Source organism: Acomys minous, assembly GCF_964271855.1.
Source record: "Acomys minous genome assembly, chromosome: 8".
Taxonomy (NCBI): Eukaryota; Metazoa; Chordata; class Mammalia; order Rodentia; family Muridae; genus Acomys; species Acomys minous.
In genome coordinates, this window is record NC_140489.1 from 102,793,926 (window position 1) to 102,806,425 (window position 12,500).

The 12,500-nt window shown below is 49.0% G+C and overlaps 1 protein-coding gene across 2 annotated transcripts in view; it reads left to right on the top strand.

Moving 5' to 3' along the window:
- Positions 1–12,500, top strand: part of OTOF (otoferlin) — a 98,828-nt gene that overhangs the window by 16,697 nt on the left and 69,631 nt on the right. For both annotated transcript variants that reach the window (XM_084791721.1, XM_084791720.1), the window contains exon 2: positions 3,192–3,250. In XM_084791721.1, coding sequence (XP_084647847.1) covers positions 3,192–3,250 — 59 coding nt within the window. The remainder of the gene's footprint in view (positions 1–3,191; positions 3,251–12,500) is intronic.

Sequence of the window (12,500 nt, forward strand, 5' to 3'; positions counted from 1 at the left end):
TTCAGACCTGCAGGATGAAAAGGCCTTTGATTATTCAGAGCAGTGGGTCCTTGGGGAAGACCAACGCACAACTGTGCTCACCTGCTTCTCCAGTTATATGGCGTGTGTTGCCGGAGGGGAAAATTAACAGAGGCACAAAGCTCAGATGCCATTGCTCATGCCTCCCCCTCCTCTGCTGGCTGCCCTCAAATGCATGGTGGAGCCTTTTCTTTTTTCCCCCCACTTTGCTTTAGATTATCCCTGGCTAGTGCTGAAGACTCTTTCCTGTCTTGTGTGTTTCCCATCCACTTTCTCTGCATATGACTTCCCTGCGTTATTGCACTGCAGCCATTATCCCAGATGCAGCAGGCAACCATTTCTACATGTCCCTGTGCCACACACACACACACACACACACACACGTACACACACACACACACACGTATACACACACATGTACACACACGTACACACACACGTACACACACACACACGTACACACACACACATGTGCACACACACACGTACACACACACACATACACACACACACACACACACACACACACACACACACACAAACACACACGCTTCCTGATCAGCAGCCAGCTCTATATTCTGTGTCGTAAAAGCCATTCAGGCCCTGAACATCTCTTATTAAACAGAAGAGAATGGCTGAGCCAGCAGGGGATGGCGGCTTCACACCTGAAGGACAGTTGAGAGTTCAAAGCCAGGCTGGACTACATTGTCACACTGTTTGAAAAACAACAGATGAGGCCAGAAAACCAGAGTCTGTTCTTAATGGAAACAAGCTCAGCCAAGGCTGACATGGCGGGGGCCAGAGGAGCTCATCCCAGCCTTCCTCGGCCCGGGGCTAAACCAAGCAGGGTCTTCAGATCATCTGGGAGGGGAGAGAACAGCTGGTTTCCCCAGTACCAACTCATCCGGCCACCCAGCCATGACCACTAGTGACAATCCATACTAACTCCCAGACAGGATTGAATTCAAGTTGGGGGCAGCCTTCCATAAGATAGCCCGCTGGCTTAAATTGGTGAGGATTTAAAACAAGAGAGCAACAACCAAAAAAACCTAAACAGTTTAAAAGTCCATATATAATATACATAGCATACAATAAAAACATGAAGCATGTATGTGCTTGCCGTGTCTACTCCTTGTTGCACAGAGACGTCTGTTTAGTGGTTGCGATCTTTCCGTGTAGCTGTACAAAATATGTGTATATATCACTGAGGGGTTGTTTTTGCTTAAGAAACAGGGCCCTATCATAATGCTACTTTTTCTTCAATAGGAAGTTAATAGTATAATAATTTTAACTTCACCTGCTTGGTTTCTGCCTGCTACAAATTACAATCCTTCTCGTGGGGCGCATCCCATTCTGCACAGGAGGCCCCCTCCCTTGACTGTACCGTTTCTATACATCACCCACACTTGTATCTTGGGCAGGTTTTATATGACATTGACTGGGGTCTGTCCCAACCCCGGAGCCTCACCTTTACGATCCCCTGAGGGTGGGATTGTGTGGGTGTTGTCTACTTTCTTAGCTAGAGACCCCATGGTCCTGTACCCCAAGAGTTCCAGCAAATATTTCTCGAAGTGGTTTGGACCAGTGGGCCCCTCCTCTCGTTGCCACCCCATGTCCCTCAACCTGCCCCACCCTCTGCTCCTTTGATTCTTCCAGCAGCTTGGCCCAGACTGTCTAGGTCTGTTCAGCCAGTCGTCACTTAACAGTCGTCCCGAGTGAAGTGCGTAGATGTCAGGGGGGGGCAGGGGGGGTGATCTGAGACATCCATGTCCATCGCAAACCCTCTATTACATGTGCCAACAGAAAGGGAGGGTCCGTGCGCAGAGCACAGGGAAGAAGCCTCCGAGCCTGACTTCTCTGCAAGGGGGGGGGAGCGCAGGATGGGGAGGGGGTCAGAGTGGGCTAAAGAAAGACTATTGGCCAAGTGTCGGGAGCCACCTAAGAGCTGCCTGGTTGGGTTAGTAGCTGGCTGAAGGTTCTTTTGCTCAGTTCAGACAGAAATCATGTGCAGGCCAAGAGACAGCGTTCCGAAAGTCCCCACAGCTCTGTAACATCTGTACCAGCATCTCCCTGCTCCTAGTAAACCAAACCCCATCCCACCCCCAACCCCCCACCCCCCACCCCCACCCGCGCCACCCACCTACCAAACTACCAGCTACTGGGAAGCTTCAAGTCAGAGCAACTCCTGGAAGCTCCCCTTTGCTCTCCGCTGGGCTGTGCTTCCCAGACTGCTAGCCCCCCTCAGAGTTACCAGCCCTGGCTGCTGGCCACCCTCAGTACCAGCAGTCAGCAGTCACAGTCCTTGGTGTAACTTGCCGCTGATGCACTGGGCTCAACCTGCCAGAGGAAATCATCAACACCACAAAGTGAAACCATGCGAGAGGGATTTTATTAGGCCAGGAATGGTGGCGCTCGACTTTAACCAGGAGGCAGAGGCAGGCGGTGGTGCTGCTTGACCAAAAAAAAAGGGGAGGGGGGAGGGCTTTCCGCAAGCTCAGAGTCCTCCTGGCTAACTGCAGACTTTCACAGTGTCATGCCGGTCTGGCCTAGACTTAGTGCTCAGCCTGCTCTGGCTGGCTGTCACTCTGTAGAGGCCAGGCTGCTTGAGGGCCCAAATGAAGGGTATCAAAGGAGCAGGTCACCCAAGGGGCTGTCCCATGAGTCACCTGGGCCTACACAGGGCACCTAAGGAAATTCTCCCAGAGCAGTCCCCTTTGGCCCTAAGACTTAGGGGAAGTTGAGCCCTATTCTTGCCCCCAGAAAGCCTGCACGGGGGTGGCTGTGGCTGTGGTCACAGAAGGGGGCTAGACTCTGCAAAGCCTGGCCAGTATACACAGCCTCACTACCCTATCAGCTGGGCTTCCGCGGGGGCAGCAGGGCTGGGGGCTGTAGAAGGAGACCAAGGGAGCGCCCAGGTAAGCGGTGAGATGAGAAAAGAGCCCCAGGTCCATTCTTCTACCCTGACTAGCCTGGGCCTTACTAGATTTTAGCATCCCATTTATAAAATTGAGTTAGCGGAAAGGTCAAATAAGAAGTTCTGTGTGAGGACTCCCCTCACTCTGGAAAGAGGCGCATAGCTCCGGTGTCCAATGCTGTGCCGACACTCTCGGGATGAGGTGAGTCCCCAGCTCCTCCGCTAGCCAAGTCTGACTACAGGAGTCCTCTCTCCACAGGGCAGTCCTTCCACTCCCGGGTCCTGGAAAGCTGTGAGGATGTGGCTGACTTCGATGAGGTAGGATATCTGGTCCCTGTCCTCGCGCCTTTCCGTCAAGCACCCCTCTCTGGCCTTGAGCGCAGACGCTGGCCATAAACCCTGGGAGGAGGTGGTGGGTGCTTGTGGGAAGCTTCCACTTAGCAGAAGCCCACGCAGTGAGAAACAGAGCCGAGCACTGGCTACTGCCAGATCTGAACCCCTTTGCTCGCTGGAAAGGAAATACCCTCGGGAGTTCTAAACCTCGGGCCAAACCTCTCTAAAAGGGTCCGTGGTGTTGCCAGCAGGGTCTTTCCCCCCAGTATCTCATGGTATTCCTGGAGTAACCAGGCCACCAGGGCTTCAATGATGCCATCTTACACAGGGCTTACCCTCTCTCAGCACATCGAGGTACCTCTCCTGCTTACGTTCTCAGAAGCTTCCTGGGCAAGAACATCAAAAGACACACACACACACACACACACACACACACACATACACACACACACACATACACACACACACACATACACACACACATACACACACACATACACACACACATACACAAACATACACACACACACATATACACACACATACACACACACATACACACACACATACACACACACATACACACACACACATACACACACACATACACACACACATACACACACACACACATACACACACACACACATACACACACACACACATACACACACACATACACACACACACATACACATACACACACACACATACACACACACATACACACACACATACACACACACACATACACACACACACACACACACACACACACACACTGGTTCCCCAAAGTATAATTTTCTTTTGACTCACATCATTGAGTATATGATTTGCTCCAGTTTCTGGAGCATCATCTCGTTGGCCCCTGTGAGGCATCATTCATGCCTTTTTGGTATGTGTGTACACATGCATGTGTGTTTTCTCCCTCTCCCAACTTCCCCTCACACACCACCATTCTAGTGTGGTCAACAAACGCCCTATACGTTCTTGCAAGGCTTGGACTGCTGTAAGCATATGTTTGTTTACTTAAATGACAATGTGTTAAATATTTTCTTTTCTATTTTTCACTATATACTGTTTCTAAGTTCCATCTGTGTTGCACAGTGCTGCTTGGGACACAGCCAAGCATAGGGTGACCAACCATTCTGGTCTGTCTGGGATGGAGAAGATTCTAGAAAAGCAGATTTTCAGTGCTAAAGCGAGGAGATCCTAGGCAAACCAGGGTGAGTTAGTCACATGCCTTTACCAGAAAGGGTCCCCAGCTCACGGCACTAGAAATACAGAAAGCAGTCTCCACGCCTTGCCCGCACCTGTGTCAGTGTCTCTCCGGGATGAGCACCAGAGTCAGACATCTCTGGCTCGCGTTTGGCATATATTTAATGTGACACAGCCCAACCATGGCTGTGCTTCCACCACCAGAGAGGGACACTGCCGGTGGTCATGTTCTCATCTATAGTCAGGGTTTCCCAGGCCCCTGACTTTCACCAGTCCAACCGAGATCTATTTACTCAGCAGTGATGACTAATGGGTGTGAATGTCTCTTGATAAGGCCTTTAATCTTTTAGTTTCCCTTTTGCAAAGTGTCCCCTCTTGCCATTTTAGCAGTTGGAATGTCTAAGGGTGTTTTTTGTTTGTTTGTTTGTTTGTTTCTTACAGATTTGCAGATCTTCTTAGTATATTCTGGGTATCAACTTCTGTTGACTTCAGATGTTTAAAAATGCCTGCTGTGGATATAACTCAATTGGCAGAGTGCTTGCCTAGTGTTCACAAAGCCCCGGAGTCTGACCCAAGCATGGTATAAAACAGACATAGTGGCACAGGCCTGTAATGCAGCACTAAGAAGGTAGAGGCAGGAGGATCAAGAAGTTCAGGTCACCTGCAACTACATATCGAGTTCAAGGCCAGCCTCAGCTAGCTAAGGTCCTGTCTAGCATGAACGAGAGAGAGAGAGGGAGAGAGAGAGAGAGAGAGAGAGAGAGAGAGAGAGAGAGAGAGAGAGAGAGAGAGAGGACAGAGAGACAGAGACAGAGAGACAGACAGGCAGACAGGCAGACAGGCAAACAGACAGACAGACAGACAGACAGACAGACAGACAGACAGACAGAGACAACAGACAGACAGAAACAGACAGACAGAGAATACCATTTCCCAGTCTATCAGAGCTCTGTGAACTAGGTCCAAGGTCCAACTGTTGATCTGTATGTCTCTTCATGGTGTTCTGTGAGCTGCGGTCTCTATATTTTTTTAAGTGTGTTGTTGGTTGCTATGTGGGCTTAATGGCTTTCTCCACTTACCCATTTTCTCACTTACTGGCTTAATATGTCTTTTCTTGTCCCCCATGATGTTTGGCATTGATTTCTATCTTACTGCATACTAAGATTGCTTCCTGGCTACTACGGCACATGACCGTAATCTAGTATTTGAGAGGCTGAGGCAGGAGGCTTACAAGTTTGAAGCCAATGTGGACTTCCTTTTTACACACATACACACACACACTTTCTCATGTGCACACAGGCACAGGCACATGCACTGCAAAACTCAGCTTATTTTTCTAGACTATCTTTTCAATTTCTTTATTTTCAACATGTTTTTCAATTTAGCTAGATCTTCTTAATATTTTTAGATCTCATTTTTTTAAGCCATGTGAGTGTTTCTAGGGGTTTGTAAAGTTTTTTTTTTTTAGTTTTTTAAAAAATCTATATGAGTGTTTACCTGAATATATGTATGTGTGCCACATGCATGCCATCCCCCAGAGGCCAGGAGAGGACACTGTGTCTCCTAGTCGGGCAGTTACAGATGTTGTGAGCTCCCTGTGCTTGCTGTGAATAGAACCTGGGTTCTGTGCAAAAGCAGCAAGTGCTTTTTAATCTCAGAGCCATCTCCTCAGCCCAGTGTCGCTGTTTTTTAAGCGATGATGTCACTCAATTCCGTTTGTATAATGGCCAGGTTTGTATTTATCAGCGCCTTGTTTTATATTTCCCGTTCCCATCCCTTCTGGTTGCTCCTTTTCAGCTTTCCATGGCTTGATAAGGTTTTGTCGAAAGGTCATAACCTGGCGTGCAACTACCCTTATGAAGTCAAAAGTCTCTATTGATAACCTGTAGAAATCATTTAGAGTAGTTTCTCATTAGCACAAGTACTTCAATAGTCTCTTGTGCCACTTTGGTTCCTCTCTTCCCTGCACCCCTCCTGCTGGCACTACTGTGTATGTCAGGAGCCCTTAAACTTCATCCACTCCAGACCCCTTCCACCCAAGACATTTTTATTCAAACTCACACACGTACTTATATAAAGTGCAATAGGTGTACAATGTACACTCACTGACATTAAATCATGAAAAAAATGTTAGTTTAAAATAAGGTTTTAGCTGGGCGTGGTGGCACACACCTGTAATCCCAGCACTCGGGGAAACAGAGGCAGGTGGATCCCTATGAGTTTGAGGCTAACCTGGTCTACAAAGTGAGTCCAGGACAGCCAAGGCTACACAGAGAAACCCTGTCTCAAAAAATTAATTAATTAATTAATTAATTAACAATAAGTTATAATGGAGGCTGGAGAGATGTCTTAGTGGTTAAGAGTGCTGGCTGCTCTTCCAGAGGACCCAGGTTCAATTCCCAGCAACCACATGGCAGCCCACACCTGTCAGTAACTCTGGTTCCAGGGCTTGAGGCCCTCATGCAGACAGACAAACACTATGCACATAAGATAGAAATTATTAAAATAGGTCTTGCTTTCCACATAATGTTACTATTTATTAAAGAAGAGGACAAATTTACATGCTACTAAGATGCATGTGTTTGTTGGTCCAAATATGCTGATTTGATACATACTGAGAAATGACATGAGGGAAAATATTGAACGTCTTTGCATCCATAGTTAAAACATTGTTTCTCTAAGAGCAGAAAACTTTGTGTATACAGTAAAAAAAGAAAAAACAAAAACTACTGCAATTCATACTATATGAGTCTCAATCTGAGACACAGTCTTTCAGGCTGTGTTCGTGGGCGTTGTGTGGCATGTGTAGCGCACAGTCTGTGTGTTGTGTGTTCAGAGCCGAGGCACGCAGCACAGATGAGCAGGACCAGTCCATGCCTCGCATTCTTTACGTGTTTGGTTTTAAATTGCCCTTTGGTCACAGCATGTTTAAAAACCTTTACTGCTGACAATCATCATCCGTTCCCACCTTCGGTTGTGTGGCTCCCACACAGGGTCCCGACCTCAGCTCCGAGAGTTTAGTTAGATCCTGGGCCCTAGCTGTGGGAATGTGCAGTTTGTCTTTTGTTTGCCTGGGCTCTCTTTTTCCTTCAAAAGACACTTAGTCTTTATTTTTAAAAATCTGATTGGTCTAGAGGGATCGGCTCAGTGAGTCAGAGCACTGGCTGCTTGTCCAGAGGCCCCTGGTTCAAGTCCCAGCACCTCCATGTCAGCTCACAACCATCTTCAATTTCACTTCTAAATGACCCAGCACCCTCCCCCTTCCGGCCTCTGTGGTTGTTGCATTTGCATGTACTGGTGCATAGACACACAGGCAGGGAAAATACCCGCATTCATAAGATTAAAAATCAGCAAAAAAAAAAAAACCCTTCTGATGTCTTTACTTCTCAGACCTCTTGAAGGAGCCCTTGGATTCTGTCCTCTTCTTGTGTGAGCATTTCATCAAAGGAGTCATTCTGTCTTTTTGCAGTATGCTTCCCCAAGGTCTATAAATCTGAAAATATCTTTCTTACTTATTCAAATTTTGGAGTTCCACTAGATAGAAAATTCTGAGTTTAGGATTTTTCCCCTCACAATTGAAAAAGTATCATTCTATGCTATGGTTAAAAAGCCTAACGGCCCTCTGATTCTTAGAACTCTGTGGGCAATCTTCTTTTCCCTCTTGAAAAAAAAAGGGGGGGGGGAACCATGAATCTCATATCGCATATATATGCCATGTTCTTTTGTCTTTAATATATATAAAACATATATTTGACATGTAAATATATATTTGATATATACATATACACATATACACATATACACATGTGTTTGTGCATGTACATGTGGGCGTGGGGCATGTCCTTAGAACTGAACCTGCACATATTAAGCAAGTTCTCTGTCACTAAGCTACACTCCACCTGCCCTGGATACTCTTTATTGTAGATTTTCCTTCTTGCTCCTGTCTTGCAGGATGTTGTGAGCCTCTACAAAGCTATGGCTTTTAAACCTTTGTTTACTGTATTTTTAAGAAGATGATCATTTCCCCCAATTCTCTATTGAAACTATTGTTCCCCTCTTGTGAGACCTGAATTGTCAGCTGCCACATCTCTGGGCTTTTCCATTGTTAATCTTGAGTCCCCTGCTGTCTCCTGAGGAGAGGCTGGCAGTGGTCCTTCAGAGCGCTGTTTGTTCCTTGTCAAGAGTCCTTGTCCTCAGTCTATATTGCTAATAACATTTCTGCACAGTCCATGGGCTGTGCTGCTCTGCTGTCGAAGTAGCCGCTCTCAGTGTGCCCTTTGTCTGTTTGTTTGTTTTTAAACCTTTATATTATACACATCGGTATGTTTGTGTGAGGGTGTCAGATCTTGGAGTTACAGACAGTTGCGAACTGCCACGTGGGTGCTAAGATTTGAGCCTGGTCCTCTGGAAGAGCAATCAGCGCCTTTCACCTCTGAGCCATCTCTTCAGTCCCCTTGCTGGGCTCTTTCTTTCATGGGAAGAGTACTGAAGTGCCTTTGCTTCCCCTGGGCAAGGTCCCTGTATGGGACACACTGTCCGCTGACAGACCAGTTGAGAGAGAGGCACTTTGGTCTGAAAGGAGTGGACCTAAGTCACCACAGAAATTGGAGACAGAGTTTCCCCTTGGGAACTTTGAGGAGAAACACTGTTACTCTGGGGTTCAAGGAGTGACATGAGCTGCTGGCCTATCAACACCTACTTGTAAAATTGCCCGCCTCATCACAGTTTCATCAAAAATACAGGTGGCATGGGGCAAACTTTTCCTCAGCCTTGGGTTGCATTCTTGCCTGGCTCCTCCCCTCCGCTCTTGGCCTCACATCGGCAGCCTCCTACAGCCATAGCTCAAACAGCCTAAGATATCTTTTGGTGTCTGTGTCCTTTTGTCTGTCTGCTTGAGATCTGTCTATCCCTCCTGACACTGTAGTTTCTCCAGGGCTGACTCTGGAGATGAGAAACCAACAATCCTAAGCCACCATCTTGGCCTAAATTAAGATCTCGTTGTGTTCCTCATGGCAGCACTCCCTTCTTCTTGGTGTCTGCCTCTCGTGTCTGGCTTTGTGCCGAGAAGGACCTCATGGCAGACTTGAGGTTCAATTGAACAATCAAGGAGAACCCAAACTAGTTAGTTTTCCTCCTCCTGGGCCAATGCCGTGTGGTAGAGCTGAGTGTTCAGGCCAGAACTGGAGATAGGAGAAGCGAGGTCTCTTCCTGCTGGGCACCACCACAGCCCCAAGGCTTCCTCCTCCTCCACACTGGGTGCGTCCCTCCATCTGGGGACTGCTGGACTCCTCACTGTGGGGTGTTCTGGTCTTGTTTTCTGTGTCTCCTTCCTGTGTAGCTTTCAACGTCAGTTTAGCCTGGGTTGTCACTTTGGTCAAATCATGCTAGAGATGGATACACAGTCTCTGGGAGAGGGCCAAGATATGCCGCTGCATACAGAGCTATCACGAGGCTGCAGCTGTGCCCCCACTGCACAGCCTGCTGGCTCCTGCTCCCCCCCAACCTCCTTTCCTCAGTCAGGGGCTCTGGATCAGTTCCTCTCCTAGGGGCCCTATCAGCCCAAGCCCCAGCCAGAGAGCAACCTGATACCCCTTCCAAGGACAATGCCACCCTTTTCCGTGCTCTGCACCTGGGACACCTGAGCCACAGATAAAATACGTGGCATTCAAAGTTAATCACCGTGTCCTTCCTCTTTCCAGAGCAGCTCAGCACGGGTCAGGTAGAGGATGCCCTTGATGCTACCGGACATCCGCATGGAGCATATTCTGAGTGTCAGAAGAGTCCTTGAGCTAGTGGGAGGGACAGGACTGTACCATACAGGAACCTAACATAGGGCTGCCTCTGGGACAGTGGCCACAGGCAAGAGGCGGAAGCCAGGGAGCTGTGGCAAACACTGACAGGATCCAATAGCCACTAGCAGATGGGGGAGAAGCTTGCTCACATTGCTACCTGGCCTTTGGGGGAGGGGGTGGGGGAGGGTAGCCTGGAAGTTCCTGGCTATCACATAAGGAGACCTGCTGGTACGGGGGTGGGGGGTGGGGGGGGGGAAGGGCGCAGGGATGGTACAATAGTCTGAGCTGTCCTCTTCCATCTCGTTCCCATAATAACCCACAGAAGATGACACTTGGACCCAGAGAGTGAGTTATCCCTTACAAAGCCAAAGAGCGGAAGTGAACACCCTGGGATTCTAAGTGGACAGCAAGACTAGGTCTGAGGCCCTCTCTGGATGCACCACAAACATAGCTGTTCGGGGCCTTCAAGATTCTGGCTGGCTTGTCCACGAGAACCAGGTCTCTCTCCCTCCTATAAAATGTGTCCCATGGCTGCCTACTGCTATTACATATCATCCCACAAGGCAGGAAGGACAATTCCAAGTCCCCCAGAGAGATCATGGGGCTATATCCCTGTCCCAAGCAGGCAAGTCCTCTAGCTATCCCTGACAGGACCTAGCCACCAGAGGTTCCAGAACAAGTCTGGGGCAGAAACCCTTGGGAATTAATTCCCCAACGGCCTCTTCTGTCCCTGTACTCTGCCTAGGGCCTTCAGGAACCGGTTCAGAGAGAGACACATAGCCTGGGGAGTCTGGGAGTCTAGAGACCTGGGCTCTAATTCCCTCATGAGACAATGTGTCTGGCCTTGGACTCATCCCATAAAATGAGGAAAGGGTTCTCCTTGTAAGCTGCCATGTAAGACTGGGCCAGGGCTAAGAAAAGGAAATAGAGGCAGGGAGTTAAATGTGCTTCCTCTGCTAGGGGGAGGAATCCAAGCAAGGGAGGAGCCCCTGCTTAGTTCAGACACATGGAGGAAAGCTGCTTTGGACCCAAGCAACCTGAGTGGACAGGAGGTAGCCGGGAAGAAAAACAATGCTCCTTCAACAGCAATGGAAACAGAGCCAGACGGTGTCCCCTTTCCTAGGCCCGCCACCCCCCCCCCGAACCCGAGATCCCTCACTGAGCCGGTGACTCTGAAGAAGCTGATGCAGGAGCCAACGCTTGAGGAGGAGCAGGGGGCACACACCAAGTCTGTCTCAAGCCCAGCCTGGTTAGGCTTTAACACAGGCACTGTTTGGACCCCACCCCCCAGATAACCACAAGGCTTAAAAAAAACAATGCTAAGACCTGAGCACTTCGAGTCAGGGGGGAGAGCTTTGCCTGAGCGTTGTGCTCCACAGAGCTGGCTGGGAGGACAGCATTCCGGGTCACAAGGAGCCATGCCAGGGTTTGCATGCCAGTCTGTCTGACTCCAGGGCCAAGGGTGACTTGCAAGGTGGATAAGTGACTGAATCCTGCCCTCGGGTGCTCAGTACACAAGGTAGACTGTGAGTCCTGAGTTCAGGGAAGGGAACTATCAGCGGCCTAGGGACGGCTGTGCGAGGGACCTGGGCTTGTCTCCTGCTTACACGTGGAAGTCACAAGCTATGAGTTCCAAGGGGTCAGGGATGTGCCTGTCCCTTCATTGTTAGTCTAGCACAAAGCATTGAAAACATGGAAAAAGGAGCGGATGCCTGCTGGTCTGGCATCTGTCACTGCAGGCAGGCCTGTGTCTAGATCTGGATTGCTCAACAGAGCTAGCAGTGTATGCAGGCCCTTAGCTCCAGCCTTCAGGACAAGCAGTAGGTAAGGCACAAACACAATTGCTCAAAGGTGCCTTAGAGGCCGTTTAGTTGAGCCGCACTCTTTTACCGAAGTTGGAGCAGGTCTGTGGGGGAGAAGAGACTCCCCAACATCTCCAGAGGAACACAAGACAAGCATAGAGCTAGAAGCCAGGTCTTTTAGCTCCCGGGACTGTTTCTAGTATACCACAAATCTTTACAGAAAATCTCAACTTTCAACTCCCCCGCTCCCAAAGCATGGGGGATGTGCCTTTTGGGGATGCTAGCCTGCTGACGGGACATTTCACACCCGGTCTGTGGGCAAGCTTGGGGTGATCCAGGTCATCCTCCCGGTGGAGTCCCAGATCCCTGAGGCTGATAGGATACAGAACACCTTGCCCTGGCCACTACTAGCTAGTTTAGCAT